Source organism: Alligator mississippiensis, chromosome 3 (genome assembly GCF_030867095.1).
Source record: "Alligator mississippiensis isolate rAllMis1 chromosome 3, rAllMis1, whole genome shotgun sequence".
In the NCBI taxonomy this organism is placed as follows: domain Eukaryota; kingdom Metazoa; phylum Chordata; order Crocodylia; family Alligatoridae; genus Alligator; species Alligator mississippiensis.
In genome coordinates, this window is record NC_081826.1 from 108,032,554 (window position 1) to 108,060,407 (window position 27,854).

A 27,854-nucleotide genomic window follows, 5' to 3' on the forward strand; every position below is an offset into this window, starting at 1 on the left:
TGATCAATTATAATCCCCTGGTCCTTTTCTGCAGTACTTACACCTAGCCAGTAGTTCCCCATTTTGTACTTGTGTGTGTAATTGTTGCATCCTAAGAGGCAGGACCCTGCATTCATACTTATTGAATCTCATTTGATTAATTTTAATCCATTTTTTCCAGTTTATCCAAGTCATTGTGAGCCCTGTCCTCCAAGGTAGATAAAAGTCCATCCAGCCTGGTGCCACCTGCAAGTTTGCTAACTGTGCACTCAAGCCTATCCTCAAAAGCATTAATGAAAATACTAAATGGTACCAGACCCAGAAGCTGATGGGGAACCCCCACTCAACACTTCCTCCCAACTAGACATTGAGCCATTAATGGCTAGTCTTTGAGTACGTATGTTATCGCAGTTATGTATCCATCTTACAGAGTTTCCTCTAATGTGGTGGTTCTCAACAGGGGTATCTGTGGTAATAAGCCCCTTCCAAGGATGTTGCAATGTAGGAGGCACATCAGAAAGTAGGTGCAGCTGGAACCCACTCTTTTCCTGCAGCCCTTCCTAGTCTGATTCCATATGCTCCTCCCAGGAATAAATGTGTTCCAGGCTGCCCTGCACATAGTTCCATGAGAAGCAGGCAGGGTTGAAGCAGAAAGAACTGTGGCTGTGGCAAGATCACAGGTTCTGGCTGCAGCCCTTTATGCTGCCTGTCTGGAGGAGCAGCCCTTTGCATGGCTTGCTTGGAGAATCTGGGGACACCCAGGGTTGATAAGACCACCCTCCTTCCCCTTGCCCTCCCCCCACCTGCCTAGGGAAGTTTTGCCCAGGGCACAAAACTCAGTTATGCTTCTGCTGTTTCCTGCTTTAGGCTTATCAGAAAACCCTAATGCATTGAAGCATGTGGCAGTAATTTGGTTGAGAACTACTGAGGTAAGCAGAGGCAGCACAACTGTGGTTCTCAACCAGGGATACTACCACATTTAAATAGAGCTGTGGAGGGTGTACTGCTTTTAAAAAGACTAAGCACCACTGCTCTAGCCTGTATTTCCTTAGCTGACTGATGAGAATGGCTTGGAAGACAAAGCCCCTTTCATTGTAGAAGAAAAATCAGGTTGGTTAGGTATAACTTATCTTGACAAGCTGACTTTATCTTGTCAGCTTTCCAAATATCCCTGCTAGCCTCTAACTTTTTAAAAAACCAATATCTTGATGCTCCATAATCCATCTGGATATCAAGGCCCATCCTCCTCCTTCACATTTTTGGTTTGTTTTTTAAGATGGGCACTATATTTGCGCTTTTCCAGTCTTCTGGGATCCCACCTGACCTCCATGAATCCACAAGGAAGATAGGACATGAGTAGACGAAGTGGGGGCCCTAAATTGAAGCAGTGAGTTTAAAAAAAAACACTGCTTCAATTTAGAGCTGATTAAACCCCAGTGTCATGCACACACCCCGCTGACTCATCTGCCTCTCCAGAAGGGAGGGGAGGGCGAGCTGCCAGCAGGCAGAGCAGTCCCTGGGCCGTGTGGCAGCTCTTCCCCACCAGGAGGCCCCCATCTGCAGGCACCCAGCTCAGGCGGTCCCAGGGGGCACTGCAGCCACAGAGAGAAGCACTGGACCTCTGCACAGTTCAGGCAGGCTCCGGAGAGGGGTGGAGAGGTGGGAAATGATCAGGCTCACTGCTTTTCTTGGGTGCAGCCTGCCTTCCTGGGCTGCTGCCAGGCTGCCTGCAGGGCTTCCTGCAGAGCCATGGAGCTGCACAGAGCCTGGTGCTTCACTCTACGGCTGTAGGGACAGCAAACTAAAACTCCTTGAAGGACTTCTAGTTTGCTGCGCCCCAAGTCATTTAAGACACATTACGCCACTGGATTTCCTACAGCAGCTGGAATTAATGCGCAACACGCCGCCAAGGTGTACAAACACTGACACCATTAAAGCAGTGCAAAAGCATTTAGCCCACTTTAAAGCATTGTACGCACGCACGCACCCCCCTCATTTTGTCTACACACAGCTATAGGCTATGGCTCTGCAATAGCCTATAGCTTACTTCAGCCAAATCCTTGAGTACTTATCCTGCCCTGCAGACTTAAAACCCCCTAAATAATCCTTAACTTCTTCTTTTCTTTCTCTAGACCAGGCTGCTTACATCCTCCCCCTATCCTTGCTGGCAACTCCTTGCTCACCGATTGCCAGGATCATGTCTAAATCTTGTTTTAGTGGTGTCTTATGTTAATTTTTTCTGACTTTAGCCATATGATAAGAAGAGTCCCTGTTTTATCACACTTCTACTGAAATGTTAACAATCGCAAAATAATGTGGAAGGTTGATTTTAGCATATTTTGTAAACTGTCTTGATTCGAGGTCACCATGGACCTGATTTATGAAACAACAGATCAACATGGGATGTCTTTGCCCAAGGCTGCTAGACAAGCACATCTGTTCTCACTTTGAAAAATGTTCTATTCTTTGTGGACATCCTATTTTCTTCATGGTCATTGACCCTCTATGGTAATTCCTTAAGTGCAAGGTTACCACTTACATGATACTTTAAACCTCTGGGGCACTTTACAAGCTTATTAATTAACTGAATTTCCAATTGTTTTGTATAAGTCCATCTGAATGAAAGAAGTATTATACACATATACATACATACATATTTATGAAAGGGGGGGAAAAGAAAACCAACTACAGGCTTGGGAAATTACTTTTTACCAATGATAACGCAGTCTGTGATGCAGATACTTCACACCACTGAAGATAATGCTCCCGAGAATAGTATATCAATTACAGTCTGTAAGTTGTTTGTTCAAGGTGCTCAATATGAATATTTTGTACATCATCTTGTACTCAGTACTCTTCATGTTGAAATTGGTTATTCTTATTTCTTCCATACTTTTTCATATTTTTGTTAGTGTGAATAGAATACAAAAATTTTCACTCTAACAAAGTGCTTCTATTTATCAATTAAAGTAGTTCTATAACTATTAACTTTGCTTCTGAGAAACATCTATTTATCAGTAGTATTTGTATTACCATCCATATTTAATGTTTCTGAAGATCTCAAGCATCCCCAGGAAGAACAAAGAGTCTTTCTACTATATACTATAAAAACACATGCAAGGAGTATTCAGATCTAGATTTATTCGGATCTAGATTTATTTCTTTTTTAGGATTACCTTGCACAGCCAGGTGACACAAAGGAATATTCATAATGGCATAGCTGGTCACAGGAGGGGTCATCTCAGTACAAACGTACTCTTGATACAATGCAAGTGCTCTTCTCACAGACTTCACATGGCGGGATACTGCGGTTGTGACCTGGGCTCCCCAGCATTCTGTCAAAGCCTGGCTACTGTTACCTCCCAGCAGCCACTTAGGTGTCATTATTTAAACCCAGTCTTATGCATACCCCTTGTGATTTATACTATGCATTGTTTGGCTGCAGCAAAGGGTCAGGCCCTCACTTCTCTATGGGGAAAGAGGAATTCTATCTTCCGAGTCACAGAAGTTCTTTTTGTTTTAATAGGCTATTAAAATTGATAACAATGGATAAGAAGACTGTAATTCTATTTCAGAGAGAAACATGAAACTTCAAAAGGAACTAGATGCATTCAGGTTTCAGTTCTCAAAACTGTGCACCCAGCACAGTGAAGTACAATATAACTGCTATTTCTCAAGTAATATCTTCTTTTGTTTCCCTTTGTTCTGTTTGAAATACTTAAAACACATTGGGATCTTTCCAACCATCACTCATATTTCTACTCATTCTGCAAGCTATGGTTGAGTGCCAGCTTCCCTTATTAGAATAATTCCATAAATTGTTCCTTTTCCCCCCTCTTTGTATGTATGCAGGAGATTGTAAAGTGCATTTCTACTCTGAAGAGTGATTCTAGAAAAACAGCCTGTTCATGTTTCAGAGTTACTCATCTTACAAATCAAAAGATATTTTTGCTAATTTTCAACCCTACTAATTCTCTCTGGCTGTCAGGGCCAAGGTGGGTTTTTCCTTCTTGTCTCTCACTGGCATTAATAAAGGTTCCACAGACCCAATTATGCTCTCAGTTACCTGCATGCAATTCCCACTGAAGTCTAACAAGGTTGCATAGGTGTAACTGAGAGCATAATTTAGTCTGGGAAATTTTTATAGCTAGGAATTACATGGCAGAAGCAAAGAATCTATTTTATACTAGAAACAACAACATTGAGGGAAACAAGGTGTTCAGCACTGATTGCTTTTTTGCATTCTATTTACCTTCTATTTCTTGAAGCACTATTTCTGAAATATGCTCTAGTTAATGAGACAGTAACTTTCCAAAGCTATAAAATATTAGCTCAAGTAACCAACAAAGAACCAAATTCAGCTGACAAAAGCAGGCAGAATTTCACAGGGGCCCTGGAGCTGTCTCTGCTTATGATGAAACTGAATTAGCCACTCAGCTGTAGGCAATGATCCATACCACTGGAAGAGAGGTAGCCCCCTGGGGAATGAAAATTGACTACTGGTTCATTTCTTTGATTGCCATACCAATGTGCCCACTCATCTCGTAACCTTCTTCTATTTGCTCACCATTTAAATGATTTAGCCATCTTACCTTGCAGTGCTCTGTATTTCCTGGTTGTCTCCCACCATACCAAGCAATGATGTCCTTTTTGGGTACATAGTCTCCACAAGCACAGGGGAAATGACATGGAGCTCATCAGAGAACGAACAAAAAGATGTCAAGGATGGAACTATCTAATTCCAAGCATAGTCAGCATGACTGACCTCTGTATTTTGTCAGGTGTCATGGAAACCAGGGGCTGTATCAATCAATCAATCAGTTTATGTTTATGACTATAAGGAAAAAGAAGCTGGAAAAAGATTAAGGCATTTTCAAGTATTACTACTGTCAAACTCTTAAATACAGGAAGATTAAGAGCAGGTCTGGCCAATGTCCATGTGACAGGGGGCCTCCTGGGGCCGAACTCTGTGGCCCACCCGCCTGTCACTGGGACAGCAGGCCTACTCAGGGCCGAGTTCTTCGTGGCCTGCCCACCTGCCTCTGGGCAACCGCCCACTTATCTCGCCCGCCACGCCTTTGATGATAATTGATCCATATGTTGATGTCAATTAAGCGGGAGGCTGCCCATTGTAATGCCCCGATGCCAAGGGGCGCTCTGCGGCTCCGACCTCCCCTAATACCGCAGCCCAAGCCTTGCAGATGTCATCATGGTGTTCTTCCTCACCAGCCCCACACTGGGCCCCAGAATCTTCTACGCAAGACCCCGCTATGGTCTTCTCCTCTCAGGCGGCCACTCCGCCGTCAACTGGGCTACCTCACCCCCCGAAGCTATCTTCCCCTCTCGGGTGTGGTTCCCCCGGAACCTTTGGCTACCTGGCCCTGGCCCACCTCAAGGCCAGTCGGGACCCCAGGCCCCCGGCTCTTGGGCATCCCTCGCGGTGGGCCCCCGGCCCTTTTGACTACTGTAGTCCTGGCCCCAGCTTGGGCCAGTCGAGGGTACTCTCCCCTTCGGGCTGGGTCTCTCTAGCCGCTCACTCTGTCACTGGGCCTCACCGTGCCACTACTCCCCGTCCTCTCGGGGGCAACCGCAGCAGTCCAGAATGAACAGGAAATCCAATATCAAATCTCTGTTATGAACCAAGTATGAAATACTTCAGGGACTCAAATGTCCTGTCCATTTCGTCAACACCGCTGTATTGCTGTATCACAGGTTTTAAAAATTTCACCCTTAGCTCCCCAACTCATTCTTCTTTGCCTTTGATATGGGGAAAATAATAATAATAATTATTATTATTATTCAACACAAACTCAGAGGAGTGTTTCCACATACAGAAAGGATATTGGGTCCTGACTCAGGACACCAAAAAAAAAGGGAAAAAATAATACTTGAGTCGAGAGACCATCTCAACAAATCAGACAACTAGAAAAGCAACCAAAGGAAAATCTAAAGGCATAAGGAATGAAGTAGAGTGAACTCAAGGTTTTGCTATATTTTCATTCCAATTACCAAAATATTTAAGTAGGACTAGGAATCAAATAAAATTTATTATGTCAGCACAAATGTGCCTATAGTTTAACAAGACACATTTAATTCATACAAGGGTTAGGTCCACTAACAGAAGAATATAAATCAAAAACTGTGTTGTCTTCATATACTTCGTTTAAAAATTACCTTAGGGTACACATGGGAGTTCTAGAAGGAAAACTTTGGAGTGCTGAAATGATTAATAGTTTAGTACACAATCCATACCATTACTCAAGTGTGCTTAGGGAGACAGCAATTTTGTACATATTCAATTTCTAAAAATCTTTTTTAGGCTTTTGCCTAATCAAGTGACCTTTAAGCTTCATCCTTCCAAAGCTAACGTGCAGAAAAATGAAAAACAGACTACAAGTCTGAAACGGCAGTTGAATGCCTCACTAAAATCACTCTCTAGCTGCTCGCTATGCCAAAGAACAATTCTATGTATTATCACACTTGCATAAAATGTTTTATATGGTGTGCCTATCCAGAAAAAGACGAGACAGAGGTGTGCATTCTCAGCCCAATAAGAAAGATGATTCATTGTTAGATCTGCAAGACAAAGTCCTACACATACAGATTTCCTCAATTCTTCACAAAAAGGCATACTAATTCCTCTCTTCCCTCTCAAGAGGGAAGAATTGCCTGTAGAGTCTGAAGGTGATGCAGGGAGAAAGGGGGAACGTTAACACAGACCAAAGTAAACAGGATACATCACACCATCTCTGTCACTATGAACATGGAGAGTTATGGAGCAAGCTGTGTAGGCTTTAATGCCAAACAAAGATTTTCATACAAAGAGGAAAGCTTTAGAGCAGCTACCCAGTCACTAACCCTTACCTGTTCAACAAAGCAGCTTTATACACAGCTGAAGAAGAAGTCCCAAATAGAGCATCTCAGATTAAAGCTAGAGAGAGACCCAACCATAAGAACTAGGAGTAGACCAAGGGTGTCAAACATGCAACTCACAGAACCATTCCTTCTGGTTGCTGAAAGTCTGGTGGGCTACCAAAAGTCAGGGACCCCCTGCAGAATTCAGGGGCTTTCAACCCAATGGACATGGCCATCTGCAGCTAGCTCTAAGACTCATGGCAGCACCCGCCCCCAGACCCATGGATCTGGTCCAGGAGCCCCCTGTGGTCTGGATCTGGCCCAAGGTAAGTTTGATACCCCTGGTATAGACAAATGTAAAAACTGTATAAATATCACAAGATACCAACACAAGATGGTAGGATTTCCACCCCCCCCTCCCTCCCCCATGCCGTGAATTGCTTTAACATTAAGGTATTAATGCAAATTGATCCATACTTTCTCTATACACAGCAGCTTCAGCTTTAAGAGCAACTGATAGCAGCTCTGGCCCACAATGTCACATCAATCTGTTCATGCAGCTCCTCAAGCTTGTATCACTATAGTTCTAGTCAACAGGTAAGTATATGAGAAGGGCCTGGAGACTAAGGAAAAGTGCACTGGCCTTCTGTTGTTTATTTGAACAACATAGGCTAGGGCAATGCATCCCTTCTGTATTGCTAATGTGAAAGGAACCCTTCAACCAACGTTAAAACTCCTACTGAACCGCCAGTGAGGCAGGTTAGTGACTTGGGCTGCTACTGATATACCATACAGCTGATATACCATTCAGGGCAATCTACCATTCAGTAGCAGCTCTTTGGAAGGATCCTTTCACAAGTTTTTTTCCTGCATGCCACACTACCCAGACCTCTAATGCAAGTTGGAAAGGTAAGCTGGCAGTGCTAAAAAAACCCACTGATTGGAATGCTTATAACATTAGATACATCAATATGTTTTGAAGACCCAAGGAAAAAGAGCATTACTGACAAGTAAATTGTACACGTACAAGTTAAACAGTCACATCTGAAGAGATGAGATACATCACAGATTAAACTTTTATTCATGATATTGCACATGCGAGTACTTAGAAGAATCTCTTACATAATGCAAACAGCAAAATTCTTCTTCCGGTTGTACATCATGGTCAGTACATTGCATGTTACCTTTTTCCCCGAAGTGACCCATAAAGAAACAGCACAGTCAGTTAACTAGTTAGTGCAGATTTATGTTATCCATTTTATCCACAGGGGTACTATGACGTAAAGATTTATAAACAGTTTTGTAAAAAAAAAAAAAAAAAAAAAAAAAAAAAAATCACAGAATTACCTGAGTGCTTGGCTGAGAACAGCACTACCTGGCACCATGTTTCCCACTGCAGAATTTATCTGATAGTGTTTTTGCAAAACATACAGGGGATGTTCATGAAGTAAAGACAGTGGGGTTTCTTTTTCTTATGGTTCAATTACTTGTTTTCTAAGGATGACAGAATTAAATAAAAAGTCTGATGGTAGTCTCTATACCAGTGGCAGAGACAGGGATGGCAGAGAGGAATTAACTAAGAACATTCTGCAGCTTATGTAGATCCACATACTATGTAAGTTAGACTCTACATATGCATATAAGCTTTACAGATATCACATCATCATCCCACTGACAGCATTCTCCACCATTTTATTCTTAATAAAAAGATATTTTAAATCCAACTAGTTATGAGTTCTTTGTGTATGAAAAACCAAAGCCATTTGAAATACTACTATAAGACAAACACAAGACTGTGGGTTAAAAAAAGGCACGTGCATGAACATACACACACACACAGTTTAGATGGTCATTTAAGGCTCAAGGTTTTATATGAAAGTCACATAAAGCCTAAAGCATTAAAAGAAGAAAGGTTACAAATTTCAGGCTGGTACATACATAATGTAAGTGTTCTTTAACACAAATCAGTACAGTAATCTTAAAAGTGATTCATTAGAGAATAAAATTGTTATACAAAAGAGAAAGACTACCTTTATTACTTTAAAAAGTTTAAATAAAATGGCAGTGTGAAGGAAAAAGTGTGCAGAAGAATAGTTTTGGTTTTCTGAAATAGTTGCATTTTAAAATTTTCTGTTGTCATCAGGCTCTTCTGTTATCAGAAATGCAGTGGGTTAAGATGGTTTCTGTTTTCCCCCCAGATCAGTCTCTCCCTTCATTACTTCTCAGGAAGGTTTACTCCGATGAGTAGAAACGATACATTAGGGCCACAATTATTGCTGCTATTGCTGGGATCACCCAGTTGGTCCACGAACTAGAAGAAATCATAAGAATTATTTCTGTGTCACATCCAACAGCTGATAAATTTTAAAATTTTGACAGACTGGAAGAATCTGCTTCTGTTGAATGAAGAAGAAAGATTACCAAGCAATATTGCAGAGCATTTGGGTTGGTCTAATATCAATGCGAGTGATATGCATGTGCCAGCCAATGTAAGATTCTTCAAAGCTAAACTCTGAAGTCTGCTGACTTGAAGACAAGATTCCAGTCAAGGTTAAAGCCATGGTATTGCCCAGAATGCCTATCAGCTGAAAAGCAGATAGACTGGGTAAGTCTTACCCAAAATAAGTTGCAGAAGGTTCCTTAACTAAAAAGATTCCCTTTTAGATTCTCCTACTATACATAAATGATATTCTTCTATAAATTTATGATTGTGCTGGAATACTAAAATATCTGTACAAACTAGTTATAATATATTAACTACTATAGCTCAGCATCCTCCATTTTATATCTGAGCTGCTGCATGTCAGTAAGCCAGACAAAACAGTTAGCTACCTCTTATTAGAGTAAAATCACTGAATATATTTTAAATTAGTAGTACTTCTTGTGGTAAGCAGTGACACCAGCTCCCCACCCCCTGCCCGCCTACTACAAAACCTCTCATACTGTGAAAGATTCAGACGCAAACATAGATTTTAATTATAAGCACAACAATAGTTTGTCACCTTCTCAGGTCCAACTTCTCAACAGTTGCACATAAAAATACCACCCGATTCACTGACTAGGCAAGGGCATCATGAAAAAGGATATTTTATTTTAATTACAACAGAAGCCATGAGCAGAGAGATGCAGTTAGCCATGTTAGTCTGATGTCAAGCAGAAGGCAGGATAGATTTGCATCTTATAGACTAATTAAATTAGAGAGATCTATACAGCACAACCTTTTGTGAACTAGAGCTGACTTCAGCAGATGCTGTAAAAACACGTGCACACAGCCATACCATACCTGGAATTAGACTGCACTGTAGTAATAAGTGTGTCCTGAAAAACAAAGTCATAACAGATACTTAATTCAAGATGCCACTTTTCCTTTGTTTCTCCCAGAAGCCTAGCTAATAAAATGGGTCTGACATAAGGGCTCAGCTTGCCCCTTTTTCCAATATGTAGCCAAGGGAAGAATATGTATTTAGCTCTCAGACTAGCAAAGTCAAATTTATGGTTACAAGTTTCTGTAGTCACTTTCCAATCAGATATTATTCCGAGTGCATGCTTCCCTGCTACAATTTGGACCATACTTGTAACACAGATATTACATTAAAAAGCTACTTGGCATTAGTTTCTTATTAGTCAGAGATTTCCTGTAGTCAAGGTTACATCAGACTCTTTATAAACTGTTTTTGATATGTGAAATATCTGTTGGTACTTAAATTTTTCCATGCTTCATTTCTAACTCAGATAAATTATTTTAAAAGTGTTTCAACTACTTGAAGTAGAAAACATCACACATTTTAAAGATCAGGATGCCTTGCCTGCCAATAATTCTATCTAGATATAATTTCAAACTTATATATACACATATTAATGGATAATCCAGGTGGAATAATTTAAGTCACTGATTTACATGAAGTTAAAGTTCTAAAAATAATTTGAAAGCTTCTGCTAATGCAACTTTAGAAAAACTTGTACTGTGAACTCAAATCAGACAGATTTTTAGATATAATCTATTGTTAGGGCTTCTTGTAACAAGCAAGAACTAGATCAATGATTCTTAACTAGGGTACTAGCTGGGGTTGGGATTCCCTTTCAGATCCATTCAAGGGAGCCATGGGGTGACCACACAATGTTTACACTGCTAGCTATGCAAGGATGATTCACAAGATGAACCCAGCGATTTTAAAAAGAAAACCATAGCTGTGATGAGTTCTTTGTAACAGAAAAATAGCTCTATTGTTTTTCTGTAGTCAAGAAAAGAGAGATGGTGAAAACCAAGATCTGGCATTTTCCAAGGGGTGACTCAAATCTATCCAAGGGTGCTCTGAGTCTAAAAGACACTGAAAATACCACTGACAGAAGATATGGCAGGACTGAGTCTCTAATTAACAAATACTTAAGAATATTATTTTTTCCATAGTTCATATTGTGGTTTCAAGCTAAGAATGTACATACGTATTTTAAAACATTGAGATTATGTATCATGTTTATAATACTATTATTTAAAATATATTGGATACTACAGCAATTTTGTTTGGACTTCCAAAACATGCAAATTACTGTGAAATGCCCCAGCCCTTAAATCAGTCTCTCAGGCCAAAGTTAGGAGTTCAAGGGCCTTGTCACATTACACTAAAGATGTTTTTTTATTTAGATTGTAGTATGCATTATTATGAGTTAGAAAGTTTTCTGAGAAGGGATACAGTAATGCTTACTACATTCTCAGCCCTCTGGACAGCACTGGAGCCACTTGTGCAGTTGACAAACAGCTAACTATTGGACCAAGAACCTCATCTCTTTCCCAATACCACACCTGAATCTTGAACAAGCGCCACTGAAGTTGGGGGGGGGGGAGGCTACATCTGATAAACAGCTATTTTTTGATGCCAGTCCCAACACCACACTGGTACCGGTGAAGACTAATAGTATTATCTCTGTGGAGCAGTCCCATGATAGCAAAGCATGTATTACTTAACACCACCTGGATATACGCCTCGCCCAAAAAATACTAACTTTAAGACCATACGATAGCTCTTGGAACACTTTTTCCTGAACACATGGATGCTTTTGGTTTAAGTGTAGTTAACACTTCCTAAGTGTAACATGAATCAAGGCCTAAGTGAGACAATTTTTACATACTATAAACTTGCAAGAAAAATCCATATCAAATTTGAAATTCTACTAATAAGCAGCAAGAGCAGAACTCCAACATGAATCTTAAGACTCAACAGGAAGAGCAAACTAACTCATAAAAACTATTTTAGAGATTTAAAAATAATACTGTAATTCTTACCAGTCTCACAGTAATCCCTCAAAGAGCACAGAGTCTGATTAGTGCAACAAGACGTGCATTATGTAACAAGTTTTTTAAAAACTAGGGTTTGTCTTACTGGAGAGGAGCACATCAAGGCCATGTACAAATGTCCAAATCTAGAGGTGGAAATTTTCCACTGCTAGAAATTATTCTGAGAGGAAACAGTCCAGATGTTCAGTCTGCAACCACTCGTTTTCTCCTGCTCCTTGTGCCTTCCCAAGGCTAGAGTGATTCCAGTCTGGGTACAGTGTGGGCTGCTCTAGTCCTCCCATTCTCCCCAGGGAGTTGAGCAGCAGGGCAAAGCCTCCTGCCTGATCCTCATACCAGGGACTCTGGTGTAAGAAACAGTTAACAACTAGCTGGCAACTGCTTCTTCCCTCACCTCCTAGTCTATATGACAGGTGGGAGCCATTACCTTCTCCACACCTTCTCCAGGCTGGGGTGACCCCCATCTCAGGAAAACAGGGGAGGCTTTTCCCTGGCTCTGCTTCTCCTGGATCCCTGGGGGAAGTTAAGCCAGGGAAAAGTATGCAGAGAGTTAGTTTCCCAGGAGTGATTTCTACCTTGCTGTAAACAAGTTATTTTTCTCCCGGAGCAGCCATTTTTGCTCCAAGACGAAAAAACTGGAATGTCTTGTGCTAGTGGTTTCTACCACAAGAGCAGCAATTCTCTGAACTCCTACCCATGGTCTATGATGCAATACCACACCATATAAACAATGGCTTCCTGATCATTTTAAGACAGCAACAGGACTATAGGTGTTGAAATTTAAACAAGTGGCACCAGTAATTCACTGCTTCCAACTTGCTGGTACCACATGAGCAACTCATTATAAACTTCTTTATAAACTAGCAGTACTTCCAAAGATTATGGGTGCATGTCCTACCATGGTAGATTTAAAACTTTAAAAGCAAAATCCAGGTAGGATGATGAATATAACAAATTCTTTATGAATAGTAACAGGTGAGTGGTACATGATCTCCCATCTGATGGTTTAGATTTAGACTCCAGGTACCCCTCAAAAAACCCCCAAAAGCTAGTTCCTAGTTTTCACTCCATTTTTGACTACAGAAAAATAACAGCAGTTCGTCTGTTCCAAAGAATTCAGAAAGATCACCGAAGGTTTTTACCACTACGGACTCCTATTTGAAATCCTCAGGTTTACTTTGTGAGTCATGCTTGCACACCTAACAGTGGCACCCTTGAAAGGAATTCAAGGCACTTGATCAAGAATCACTTGTTTAGACTATGATCTCGCATCTAATGGTTTAGACAGGGCTGTGCTTGCCTTGAGCTGGGAGCTTGAGCTTAATGACTGGAGATGCATTTCAGCCATTCTTTGATGATTCTATCCTAACTTCATTCCTACTCTATCCATACTACTTAAGTGTGCTAAACATTTCATGCTTGTTATAGTATTTGAGAAGTATTCCTAAGCACCACAATGCAGATGTCAAGGCACTTGGAAAACCTTTAGCTATGCTCAGCTCTTGACATCAACTTTAGCAAGAAATTTAAAATCACTTCTACCTGAAAAATTGTATTTGTATCCAAGACTTTGATTAAGTGACCACAAAACAGGTTAGTTTGTGTACTTGACAGCACTTTCTCCATAGCAAAACTAGGGCTGAAGTATCTTTTGGGCTGTCTGAGAAGCCCCAAAGAAGGCCAACCTGAAACACTGATCATAAAGCCACAAATACCGACATACCACATGTCCATGCTGCATATGAGTATCTACACGTGTCTCTCAAAAGCAGCTCCCTGTAAATGTGATTTAATAACTGGTACCCGCAGAGCCAGGACTCAGCATGGTGCCATCTTGACCAAAACAGAGGAAGTTAGGGGATCTTAAGACAAGTAAATGACCTAAAGTACTAAGTTTAAGTAGTATTAACCACTCCAGCCTGGTGGCAGGAGGTTTTTGGCACACTATGCAAAGACATGTTGGCATTCAGAAGAAATACTGGATTTGAAGGTTCAAAAGAAATAGCACTTACCGTTGGTTTCTGAACCTTGTCTCTGTCATCCTGAAAGAAAATAAATGACAGTTAGATAAAAACGTACAACAGAAAAGTCATAAGGTTATTCATTTCAGTTACGTGGTCCTCCCATACTGTACATATCTGTTTGATTCTGGGGGAGTGGGCCAGGAAGTTTGCTGCAAGAGTAGTTTAACTATAACTGAAGAGATCTGTACAACTAAGTTACTTTAATAGATGGGATCTATCAAGATTTACTTGCTTGCTTACAAAATTCCTATCATGTTTCTTTATTCAACGAAATGTAGCTCTCCAATGTAGGCCAAGGTTCCCTAAGCCAACATATTTGCATTCTCTTTGCCCCTAGAAGACACAGGCTCCTAGTCTATGCATAGAAATACATATGGGGCAGCATAAGAAAGAAGATCTAACACGCACGTTCATTCTAAGTGTGCATGGAAACTAGCAACATAGTCTGGACACAGGCATCAACATCTCAGTAGGAAGTGAGAATTATGTTAAGATGGAGAGAAGCCATACAGTGCCTTGAAACCAAAGCGAAATTCTCTTTTGTATCAAACATAGGGTAAGGGGAGCCACAAAACAGATGGGAAATGAAGAAAAACTGGTAAAAAAAAGCAGATTAGGAAAATTCTCTCTGCTGTGGCATTTTGGACAGCTAAAAGGTGCAAGATCATACGAGTTAACTCTTTGAATAAACAGAAAAGCTAATATCCACTGCCTTTGTAGCTAATATCCTAGATGCTACACAGAAAGGTTCAGAGAGATTTAGACGACCTGTGCTGGTAACACCCCAGTTACCAGCACAAAGGCAGTGATGTTTTCAACAATCCTTAAAAAGTGGTCAGGGAAAAAGTCACAAATAGCGTTTTTATCCACACTGCGGTTATTACAGGAATCCTTAATAACCACAATCCCAGAAACCTTTTAAGGAATGAAGCATAAATTCTCAAGTACATTTCTATTCCAAGGACTGAATGGCACAGATATAGAACCGTAGAATAGTAGGGCTAGAAGGGACCTCAGGAGGTCACCTAGTCCAACTCTTTGTTTGAGGAAGGAGCATTTGTCTAAAATATCCTAGACAACTTTGTCTAACTGCTCTTAAAAACTTCATGGATGGAGATTCTACAGTTTTCCTGATCCAGTGCTTGACCGCCCCCAAATGAAAAAGGTCTAATACCCCATCTAAATTTCCCTTGCTGCAATTTAAAACCATAGCTCCTTGCTCTGTCCTCTGAAGCCACAGAATACCCTATCTCCATCCTTTTTATAGCCACCATTCAGGTATTAGAGGGTTTTTATCAATTCCCCCTTATCCTTCGATTCTCCAGATTAAATAATCCTAGTTCTTTCAGCATTTCCTTGTAAATCGTGTTTCCCAGACTTCTAAATCATTTTTGTGACTTTGCTGGACTCTGACTTGTCCACATTCTTCCTGAAGTATGATGCTCAAAACTGGACACAGTACTCCAGTGAGGCCTGAGTGGCTGAATAGAGCAGAATCACTTCCCTTGTACTGTGACACGTCTATTAATATAGCCCAGTCTGTTGTTGACCTTTTTTTGCAACAAGAACACGCTGTTGTCTCATTTAGTTTAAGATTCACTGTAACAATCAGGTCCTTCTCTGCAGTGCTGCAGCAAAGCCAAAGATTCCCCAGCCTATATTTCTATAGGCAATTGCTCCATCCCAGGTGAAGGATTTTTTACCTGTCCTTGTTGAATTACATTGGATTGTTTTCAGACAATTTCTCTGGTTTATCCAGGTCATTCGGGAACCTAGCTCCATTCTTCTGAGTATCTGCAACTCCAACTAACTTGGTGTATAACATGCATTTATTCTCATCCTCTGAACCATTAATGAAAACACTAAATAATACCAAACCCAGGATAGGCCTCTGAGTAATTCCACTTGATTCCTCCTTCCAGCTAGATGTTGAGCCACTGATGACTATCTGAGAACAATGATCCAAATAGTTATATCCACCTTTTAGTAATTTTCATCAACTATATTTTCTTATCTTACTAAACTCCAGGTCTATCACTTTTACTGCTCTCCCTCCCCTTCCCCCGCCAATCCATGAACCTGTTACCTTTTCATACAAAGAAATCAAGTTGGGCAAGCACAGTTTGTTCTTGATAAACCCAGGCTAGCTGTTCTGATCACCTTGGTCTCTTCCACAATCTTTCCAGGTATTGAGTCAAACCCACTAGTGTGCAATACCCAGATCCTCCTCCTTCCCTTTAATTATGTTATAATTAGTTATCAAGGGTCTCACCTGACCACCTTAATTTCTCAAAGGGACTTGCCAATGGTTCTTAAGTTACCTTAGCAAATTCCTTCAGTACTGTAGCATGCATTCTGTAACCTCACTTCTCTTCATTAATTCTAACCTGTTTTTCTACTTACTTTAGGCTGGGTGTCTTCATCCCTATTCTTGCTGCCAACTGTGTCATCTCGTACTGTAGGTCCCCTTCATTGACTAAGGGCCCTACACATACCTTGGTCTTCCTCTTACTCCTGACCTACCTGGAGGGTCTCCTTCTATTGCCTTTTATGTCCTTGGCTAGTTACACATGAAATCATGCCTTAGTCTTCCTGACCTTCTCCCAGCAAGCCTGTACAGCACTCTAACCTAACATTATGGCCAAGTCTCCACTTTTTGTAGGATTCCATTTTTAATTTCAACCCACTGAAGAGCTCACTGTTTAACCCAGCCAGTCCCCTGCTGCACTTCCTTTTCTTTCTTCACATCAGGATAACTTGTCCCTGCATATCTAATAAGATCTTTTCAAAGCATAACCAGCTCTTCTAGATTCTTTTCTCACCGGACTTGCCTCCCAGGGGTCTTTCCCAGCTCCTTCAGTTTGTTAAAATCTGCTTTTCCAAAATGCAGTGTCTTTTTTTTCTGCAGCTCTTCTTCCTTCCTCTTTTCTTAGGATCTTGAACTGTATCATTTCGTGGTCATTGTCACCCAAGGTATTTTTCACCTTCACATTCTCATACTTCCCTGTTTGTGAGCAGCAAGTCAAGAAGAGTTTCCCTTGTGCCCCTTCCACACACCAAATTATCCCTAACACACTCCAAGAACTTACTGGACTTTCTCTGCACTGCTGTGTTTTCTTTCTGGCAGGTGTCACGGTAATTAGAGATACCCTGAAATTTGCTGTTTAAAGAAGAACTCATTCACCTCTTCCTCCAGGTCTGGTGGTTTAGAGAGGTGATAGCATGATGGGTATGTGCTCCTGTTCTCCCCTCTGACCTTAACCCAGAAACTCTGAACAGCTCTACCTCCCTCCTTGCATGGAACCTCAGAACAAACACATCTGTTATGAAGCAACACCGCCGTCCTTCACTCCCCTTCCTTGACCTTCCTAAGCAAGATACACCCATCCATGACAGTACTCCAGACAAGAGCAGGTCTCCCCCATCACCCAAAGAGCCATGAACCTGTATCATTCCAACTTTCCCAAGCCATACTCTAACCACCAGTCCACAGATTAGGCTTTTTTTCCTTGGATTATACAGGGTCCTTTCCAGTTTCATTGTGCAGAGAGGCTGATATCATGAACCAAACACAGGCATCACACTTTGAACAATGAAACTGGAAAGCACCCTGTACAGTTTGTATCCATAGCAATCCCTTCTCGGAATATGGACATACTTCAGAACATGTGCTTAATTATGAATAGATTTCTAGGACTGCCGTTGCTAAAGGTTACAACCAGAGTGCAGATAAGCAACTGCTGGTTAGCTGGTTTCTTCAAAACCTTACAGAAGATTTAGGTAAATTCACAAGTGTACTGGCTTCAAGGATCAGACATCATATTTATGCATCTCCTGTTACACAGACTGGGGAAAGCAAAACATCACATTCCTTATGAAATATGAGGAAAAGCGTCAACCCAAGGGTCTCCAATCTCTTCTTCTGCTGGACCAGGAAAGATTGTTCTAGTTTCATCTACAGGTGGCCAGTGCTGGGAAAAGATATGACTAGAACCAGCTACTTACCACTCACGCTATTTTTACGGACAATTACAGAAGTTTCTGAACCCCAGAAGGGATGATCTGTGTGTAGTGGTGAGCGTCTATACTCTGTTAAAATGATGTACTCACAGGATGAAGCTCCCCAATAATGAACGACTCTGACAGTGTTCTAGCATCTGTGGAATGACCAACATCCTCAAAGCTTTCACTGGCATCTCCTCCACCTTGTTCTCTTAGGACTTCCTCACCACCTGGATGCTGTAGGAAAAATGTTTAGAAGTCAGTTTTTGATCCTGGAAATCCAATCGCATGATTTTCTAAAAGTCAAATAAGATTGTGGGTGGGTTTGGTTTGTGCCTTTCAGAGGATATTCTATTATAAAAAACCCATAACTTACACATTCTCAAAAAATCAGAATGTGAGGGATGTTGTTTTAAATTCACCCTCACCTTTGATTTCTTTCCTATGTTTTAACTACAGTTTCTTCGAAGTCTCCAACTGGGTGACTATAGTTGCTACAAACAGCATCATATACTCTTGTCAGAACTATATGAGTCATGGCAAAGAAAATTAGTTTTTAAATAATGCAGGTATTACTAACATGTGGGCATTATTTATACTTCTGGCAACAGCCCAAACAAATCCTAATGCACTGGACAGTGGGGACTTTTACAACAGTTAGGACACATAAGGACTTTTACTTAATTTTATGAAAAGCTTTACATATCTAGAGTTTCCTTAGCATCTGTAATCTAAACCAAAAGGCCAACTATGTGAAAACTTGCAATGAATAGAATTTCAGTTCTTTTGCAAGTTTGTATTTTAACTCTTACTGCAACTCATTAAGGTAACTTAAAGGTACACTGAATATTTAATACCTACTTAATTTTTCCCATGCTGTAGTTTTCAACCACAATTTAACAAGTCCATTATAGCCGACTGAATGCCATACAATGATTTTAAAAAATTCAATAACATACTGTGCTTCAGTTATTTCTTCCAACTATAACAAGTAAAATAATCAAACAAGTAACATTTAAAGCTGCCAGCACCTATGAACAGCCAGGAGTTTGCTTGAAGCAAAGATTGGCTGCCTGTTCTTAAAGGAAAGGGAGCACTAGGTCACTGAGAATGACACCAGAGAAAAAAAACAATACCTTACCCCATACCCCCCTCCTCCGCCCAACATACATTTAAACTCTCTGGGGGCATGATCCGCAGAGGACAAGGAGGAGCGTTACCTTAAAAGGTATTTGCTACATAACTGCTTTGCAAAATGACATTGAATCTAGGTGGCCTCCTCTCCGCTCCGCTAACCCAGCCAAATGACTACTCCTTTTCCTCAAGACAAACTTGTAAGGATTTACCAAGTTTCTTCAAGCTTGGTACTTTCCAAGTAGTGGCAACGAGTCCCCACCATCCTGTAGAACATGTATGATGGAACTCAGCAACAGTGAAGCCGAAAGTATAAAGAGATCCAACATTTTCTAGTTCACAAGGATTATATTCTCTAGTACCAAGAAGTCACACATGGCAATACAAGTCAGACAGGAATATGCCAAAAAAGCCTCTCACTCTAGATTTGGAAATGGGATACCATACTTCTAATGGGATACCATACCAGACATTGGATCCTAATGCACTTTAATTATATTTGCTTAATGAATGCCTTGGGTCAGAGTTATGAAAACAAATATTGTCCAAAAAGGCAAGGTTTACCACATTCAATCACTGGAACAGAAACAAGATGTCATGTACCATGTGCATCAATATAACGTGCACTACATTCAAAGAACTAAAAATCAAGCACTCACAAATAAGAAATTTTTTAATACAGACTACCTTAGCAACATAAGGTAATGTTTCCTCACTTCCAAATTTTCCACTTTGCAACCTTAATGAGCTTTTAACATTTGGGAGAGAATTCTGCATTTGAGAGGGGGGAAAAACACTAGGTACTGAATCAATTATTAGAGAAAGCTTCCTGCTGTTAGCCAAATACAGCCAATGTTATGCAACATGGAACGCAAGGCCTTCTTTATGCTGTGTCTGAAACAGAGGAATCACTGCTTTCAGAAACATCAGCTACTTCTGTGAAGTTTAGAGAGTTCTCACTCCCACTTTCTCATAACTGTTTTACTGCCTATATCCCTTCCCAAACTATAAATCAAATATTCCTGGTCATGGAAATCAAAAGGAAGCCACTGTTGCAAGTTTCAAATGGTGTCTACAAAATAAAAAAAATGCCTAACAGCTGGACTCATTTCTTATTTTGTAAACAAGTGTTTACACATGCAATTTTAAAAGGTTGGGTTTTTTGGTCTTTTTTAAGTTACAGCTTCCCAGAACGAATAGCCCAGAGCATATCCACGGTGACTAAGCAAAAAGAGGGAGCTTTTTAAAAAGTGCAAGTACTAAAGATTAGACAGAGTAACTGTGCCAAAAAAAGTTGAGAGAGTGCGTGCAGGGGAGAGATTATGCAAACTGACGTGCAAGTATGGCACTTGTACCAAATCCTGCCCTTGAATCAGTTCTGATAACTATTCAGAGAAGAGACAGGACAAAGGTCTAGAAATGAGCAGCGCTAAACGTCACTGCCATGAGATTTATAGCATACTTAACTGACTGAACTTTGCTGTCCATGAGACTGTGCTAGTTGTGTGCATAACTCATGCTAAGAAAGGGTTAGTCCAGTTCAAAAAAGTTAATTTTTACTTGTATGTTTATATCACAACACACACATCAAATAGCCACAGTGGCTCCCAGAGCCACGAACAGTTTATCAGCTATTAACTGCAGTACTACACTGATAAATACCCTATTTACTGTCATATCATACCTACACACCTTGCCCCTCTCCCTCCTCCTCCCCCCCCCCCAAAAAAAAATCAGTCCTGCAAAAATAGGGGTATGTACCTTAAGTATGGAACCTTATTTTCTTCACCAGGGCAGAAGCATGGAGAACCAGCATTCGAGACACTATGCTTCAAAAAGGTTGCCAACTTCTCCCACCCTGCTAGCAAGCAAGAGGGGCACAGTAAAAAACTGCTTCCAATTTGAGAGAGGCAGTGAGCACCTCCCCTTCTTGCTAGGAGGAAAAGAGAAACAGATAGGCATTTTGAAGCAGGATGTCTTCATGAAAAGCCGGCTGTATGCTACGACTCCAGGAAACCAACAAAAAAACAAATTCTCTACATTCCACCTTCCAAAATCAAGCAGGTTTCTTATGTGGGAGTGTGTGGTATGCAAGCAAATAGGGTACTCCTTAAACCATTAGTCAGCAATGGTTTCTGGTGACAGGCTGACGCTAGGACCCCAACCACTGCCACTACTCTCTGCCCACTCACAGAGCAAGCAAAGCCCTCTCCTACCAAAGGATCCAGGTCCAGCCTGCAGATGATGAGGTGCTGACCCCCGATCTAGGCCATAACTTCCTAAGAAGGAAATGGAAACATTTTTTATGGAAGTGATTTTCTAATGAAAATTACATAAACAACAAAAGGGAAGTGAATTTATGCTGCTCTTCATTCACCTGACTAGACCACATGTTTATATGCACATACTAGGTAGGGCCTGGTCCAAAGTCCGCTCCAGTTAATGCAAAGACTGACAGTTATTTCGGCGTGCTGTCAGACCAGGTCCAAAACAGACACTCCCGGCCTAAAGCAAGTAAATTAGGTTTTGTGCACGCTTCACTGTTTGCCAAGACTGACAGTAAAAGTTACTATGGCAATCTATGTCTAACCACAAATACAGCTTATGCCTGCTTTTTTTGCTTCAAGCTAAACCCATTTCTCAAATGGAACAAATCTCAAGGGTTCTTCTAATGTAACTGTATGTCAAAGGAAACATTTTTTCTACCTATATGTTAGCAAAGCTACATGGCAGAACAAGCCTTAGACAACGACACTGACCTTCCAGCCAATCACTGGGCCATACAGCCAGGAGAGCATGCACGCACGCGCACAAACCCCCCCACCCACACCAGTTAAACATGTTTAAGTGTTCCAAATTTTTCCCTATTAGTAAGAGTATGTCATCAGCATCATTAACTAGAGAGAAAGGTAATGGCACCTTTGTCAAAGTGTTCAGGACCCTGTGAAAAATAATTAAACTAATCATAAAACTCTACCCCCATTCATGGAATAGAGAAGACTCAGGGGCGGGGCGGGGGCTTGGCAGCCAAGTACATAAGGGGCGAACATCAAGGACTAGGAGAACATCTGTTCACCAAGGCACCCCAGGTGAAGACTAGGAATAACGGTCACAAACCGATAGAAGATCGCTTCAGATTAGACATAAGGAAAAACTTCTTTACAGTTTGCGTGTTCGGAGTCTGGAACAGACTCCCCACAAAGGTGGTAGTCACCTTCCCTGGAGATCTTCAAAAGACGACTGGACGCATACCTTGCTGGGGTCATCTGACTTCAGCAGTCTTTCCTGCCTTAGAGCAGGGGGCTGGACCTGATTATCTTGTGCGGTCCCTTCTAGCCCCTAACTTCTATGAATCTATGAAATGAAAGAGACATCATTGCTGCCGCTAACCAAACGTTAAAAGTTACTTTTTCATTAGAAAGCATCAAAAATCAAGTTCCCAAGTTCTATTTTAAGCCCCTTTTCAAGTTCTGTATTTTGTTTAGATTATACCAGATATTTGTTTATACTTTGTTAGAACATTTTACTACCAAAACTTCCTCTCTAATGAAGATGTTAGTATCTCTTGATCCTAGGAATCTTTGACCAGGCCTACAGTAAAGTGAATAAACCCATCTACTTACACCAGGACACCTCAGCATGTAAACACAGCTTATACAAGCAAAAATGTGCTTTCTACACTTATAATGGCGTTAAGTAAAATAAGCTTTACTAGCAAAAACATCTTCACAATTATCTATTTTAGAACTTCTGCCACTACTAAAACACCAAACCCAAGATCACACACGTCACCAATTAACAGGGAAGTTTCTACTGTGGAATAAGCCTTAAGTTACAACAATTCACAATATTTCTAACAGGAGCGAACAGTCATTATAGCTTCAGATAAAATAACTGAGCACAAGTTTGAGAAACTTCAGAAACCATCGTTTTCAGCTTGGCTGAATGCCTACAGTTACTTATTTCTGAACCCCTCCAAAAGGTACAAGTCACTAATCTTTTTCTGTGTCAGAGTTCAATGCTCTATTCATTTAACCACCTTGATATGCCAAGTTTTTCTTACAGGGTAAAGTAAGGCAAAATCCATAAATCTGCATATCTAGGCTCAGAGATAGAAGTGGGCTTTCAGCCTTGAAAAATCTGGATCCAGCAGAAGGTCACTGCTACGGAACATTTTATTCACTAAGGGAATAAGAAATGGAAAACTTCAGGGGCAAAGAGCCAGAACATCTTGGGAGCTTTGATTTGTTGCAGGCTCTTTGGTTGGGATAATTTCAGCTTTATCTACTACTGCCTACCTCAGCCATAGGCTCCCAGAACTGCCTTTTTTATTCTGGGGAGTTTTCTGAAATAAAGTGTGTGATAGCAAAACCATGAGAAAAAGAGTTGTGCACTGAGCCAAGTTTGGAAAAGCATGTACAAAGAGAAACATAAACTAAAGAGCTGTGTTAGGGGAGTATATTTTAGAAATCCCTGATTAACTCTGTAAACTTGTATAAGTCACTTCCGCCTCAGGCCCATTTTCCATAATCAGGGGAGCAAAGAGAATAGCACTTGCTCTTATGTTTAAAGCTTTACCTAGTAAGTAAGATAGCTATCTATGTAGATAGATAGATCTCTCTCTAGAGTGAGCAAGCAAGCTATACATGTAATTACTGCCTTTCTCAAAACCTGAACAAGTTTGTCAGCCCCACTAACCACTACTTTAACGCTCCTCTACTACTGTTATTAGAAATGTTTCCAAACTCTCCCTAGACTTCATCAATATTTTAGTATAGCAGAGAATACTGTTCCTTATCTTAAAATGTAGAGGTTCTGAACTCAAACTTGTATGTCATGATGACAAACCTGAAGTTGAGTAAACACAATGTGCCCTAATGGACCACTGTTTGATCTTTCCTGCCCAGAAGAGGATTAAAACACAGAACTGTAGCCTGATGAAAATGTACATTACATGAATTCACTTTTTCTACCCAGAACAAATCAATGAAGTGACACATAGGACAGTGACACAACCATACAGTGATCTGATACCTAGATGTCATAAAGTCACATTCCTGCGCTCCACTAACATTTTTCTTCTGAAATTTTCTCTAAACTTTTGAGGCAGCTGTTCAGCCTCTGGTTCAGCTGCACTGGCCCCAAAGTATAACCTTACAGCAAGTGCAAAACCAAGTGGAATCAGCAGTCAGAGTCGCCATTTACTTTTGAAAACTGTATTTCTAAAACTAAGCTATTGCTGAATATTTTTTATTAAGCAGAAAAATCTCTCTAAAACAAGAGATTTAAATTAGACACACTTCATTAAAAATACTGTGTTAGTGTATTTCTTGAACAGATCATATCCAAAATCTTAGACATACATATTTATTTCTGCTCTGCAATTTCTCTACTAAATCTGACTGATCAGTGTCTGATCCAGTTCCTAGTGAAATCAACAGCAAAGCTCTGTTTTAAACTTCAAAGGGAGCTACATTAGGCTTTCTATAGGCAGGCTCAAGTACTTCCATTTATTTCACTGCTGCCATAAAAAAAACTGATCGTCTTTGGGCTCCGGTGACATGGGTCAGCAACAAAGCAAGAACACTTAACCTACCACTGATCGTTTACCATATCGATGGTGTTTATGCTGCTCCCTTTATTTGTGTATGGAGTCACTACAAATGTGTTAGCCACTTAAAAGGGCCTGAGTGACAACCACAACTCATGAGTTTCATCCTTCTCCTTACAGAAAGCAGGACCAAAATTGTTCAATTTCCTCCAATATGAGCAAATACAACATTATGCCAGACAAAAAGTTTATGTAGCTATCAAAGCGTGCAACATTAAATATTCCTAAAACTGCAGTCGTGGGGTCACCAGTCTTTCACCCCTCAAAAGAAATACAAATCCTGTAATCTACCCTAATACTAATATTAGCAGGAACTCTGAAGGATTTAACAGTGTACATGTAGATCCATGATCAAACTCTATTTTTAGTATATGGTCAAATGAGTTTACATCTAAAAAGGGTTGTAGCATCTTAGTAATAGACAATTTCTTTACGTGGGCTAGATACCTGATCTCTCTCATATTGATAACGATATAAATATATGGATATATCTATAAATATGAACTAATTACTTAAAAAATTAAAAGCATAAGAGAAATAGCAAAAAGCCTGATTTCTGTAGAGAAGATGTAATGGTATTAAAGCCAATATTTTTGCTGGTAAAAAAAATAATTCTTAAACACTTTCCTTTATTAAGATACAATGATGTGCTGTATTCAAGTTTGTCCATTTAAAAGGATATTCTTAAGGAATAAATGTATCAAACCTCCTTTTGTTCTAAGCATGTTATGTAGTAAGCCAAAATTAGCTCATTAACACCAGAGTTAAGATCACTATTTGACCAATACATACTAAACGACTTGAGGTCTTCTGCTAGTGCCTAACCAGTATTTGTAACTTATGTTAAAAAATGTTTACACAAAATGTATTTATTGCTTTTTATACAAGCTTCTTCTCTGAGACTTAGTCCTCAGTCATATAAAGATCAGAAACGATGCAATTTAACCACAAACTGAAAAGCTGATCTGTCTTGGGAATGGCTGCACACAAAGCTGTGCTCTTCAGTATTTACTAACTGCATTTCCCTCCTCCCACCCCACAAGCAAATCCTTTAAGCTTTTTGTTTCTGAGCAACCATTCCACTGGTAGCCACAAGTTCACTGGCTTTATCTGACAAGAATTTCTGACACTGTTGCATGTCAAATTGACCTAGTCTGAAACAACTGACACCGATTTCATGTTCTGCATGCAAAGCTCCTTCCACCCCCAGGATTTCAATATCAGTTAGCTGCATCTTGTTTGTAGGAGCATGAGTAAATATGCCACAGGTAGCACACAGCAAGAGCAGAAAGCACCATATAGAAGAAAGCACTTTGGATGTTAGCATTGCCACAACATCCAACCCTACTCAAGGGATTTACAAAATACCCCGATCCAGAACAAGGCAAAAACATCTGCAGTGTCAAAGCCCTGTTAACCTTTGAACCGTCCAGCTTAAAGGCCAATAAGTCATTTTCCTCCTTTTAATGTTTAGGTTTTAATAAGTTTTATGTAACTTATGTGGCAGGGTGATCACAAAGCAAAGACAAACATATTCACAATTTTACATCTAAATGTTGCAGCCAGCTGACTGCCTCAGGTGCAGTACTGGAACCTTGGAAGTTTTTCTCAACGACAGCAGGTGAAACTATTTTTTCAGGCAGAGCTCCTACACGGACCGTGTCCACCGGAGAGCACAGAGGCACGTGGAACTGCAACACTACATGCTTTTGACTTAAATGCCTCTGCAGCGTACACTCACCACTTTGACAGGTGGGCCTGTATGTCTGGAGAAGTGCAGCAGATGTAAGGACAAAGAAAGAGCCCATGGACACCCAAACAAGGTGTTTCAAATCACGGGTGACCAAAGCAGCCTATTCCATCTGCACCACCACACCAACTTTCAGGTGACGGGAGTCTGGCCAAAGCCCCTGTGCTGGGGATCTCGAAGGGAGCTCTTTCGGTCTGGAAGGGCTGCATCACGGCTGGATTAGCCACGCCACATTGTGCAGGACCCCACACGCCCCCTAGAGCAGTGGCTCTCAACCTTTTTTGTACCAGGACGCATTTGTTAACACCGATGGCCAGTCCTGAACCACTGCCCCTCACTCCCAACCCACTGCCCCCAGGCCTCCCAGTGTGTGGGGCAAAGGAGTACATGGAGGGTTCCAAGCAGCCCCCGCAGGCTGGAACTCTGCCAGCCTGAGAGGAAAAACCCATGGGTGCTGTTTCTCACCTTTAAAAACCCCGGCGAGATTTGCCTGCAAACCCCGCTTCCCTCGCAAGACGCCACTGAGGGTGCTACTACCCAAGTGCTGCCAGCCTGCAGCTGCCACTAGGGCAGCATTTTTCAACCCCATGGGCCGCGACCGAAAAGCAGGTGGCGAGAAAGTAGGAAAGGGTCGTGAACAAGCTTTAAAAATGGGGCAACAAACTTTAAAACTGGATTGTCTTTTAAAGGGAGATCACTTTCTTATAAAGTATATATAAATCAATACATATGATATATTAAATATTTATATAAAATAAATAAATAACCGCCTGAAAGCTGGGCTGGGCAGTGCCAGGTGCCTGGTGGCAGGGAGCAGTGCCGGACACAAGGGCGCGCGCAGCCCCCGTCACCTCACCTCCTCGAGGAACTTGGTGACGTCATAGATGCGGTGGTGCAGCAGGATCCAGGTGCTCTGGCTATGATTGTGCTGCTGCACCTCCTCCAGCCGGTAGTAGCGGCCCCGCCAGGCCTTGCACTGCTCCTCCGTCTCTTCCATCACTCCTACTCCCGCTTCCGCCGATCAGCCGGCCCGGGCAGATTCTTACCACCTCGCGCGCGCGCCCATTGGCTGCGAGCAGCCGCCGTCCCGCCCCTCTGTGCCGCAACAGCCTATCGACACCCGGCACCTCTTTCTTTTCCCCGCCTCTGCCGGCTCCTCATTGGTGGAGCGGGAGATCTCCCCACCCCACCCCTCCGCGTGGCCTTTAG

The 27,854-nt window shown here is 41.2% G+C and overlaps 1 protein-coding gene across 1 annotated transcript; it reads right to left on the reverse strand.

Annotated features, from left to right (window-relative positions):
- Window positions 1-7,892: 7,892 nt before the first annotated feature.
- Window positions 7,893-27,667, reverse strand: LOC102558800 (cytochrome b5). Its single transcript, XM_006273187.4, has 5 exons — window positions 27,502-27,667; window positions 18,259-18,387; window positions 14,137-14,166; window positions 10,118-10,152; window positions 7,893-9,145 (listed from the first exon to the last, which is right to left on the reverse strand). Exons 1-5 carry the CDS (start codon window positions 27,640-27,642, stop codon window positions 9,067-9,069), a joined length of 414 nt encoding a protein of 137 aa, XP_006273249.2. The 5' UTR covers window positions 27,643-27,667; the 3' UTR covers window positions 7,893-9,066.
- Window positions 27,668-27,854: the final 187 nt, after the last annotated feature.

Coding starts and splice junctions, on each gene's coding strand:
- LOC102558800 (XM_006273187.4), bottom strand. CDS start 27,642: ATGGAAGAGACGGAGGAGCAGTGCAAGGCCTGGCGGGGCCGCTACTAC. Junction 14,167..18,258: donor TTATTGGGGAGCTTCATCCT/GTGAGTACATCA, acceptor ATTTTCTTTCAG/GATGACAGAGACAAGGTTCA. Junction 10,153..14,136: donor ACAAGGTTCAGAAACCAACG/GTAAGTGCTATT, acceptor TTTGTTTTTCAG/GACACACTTATTACTACAGT.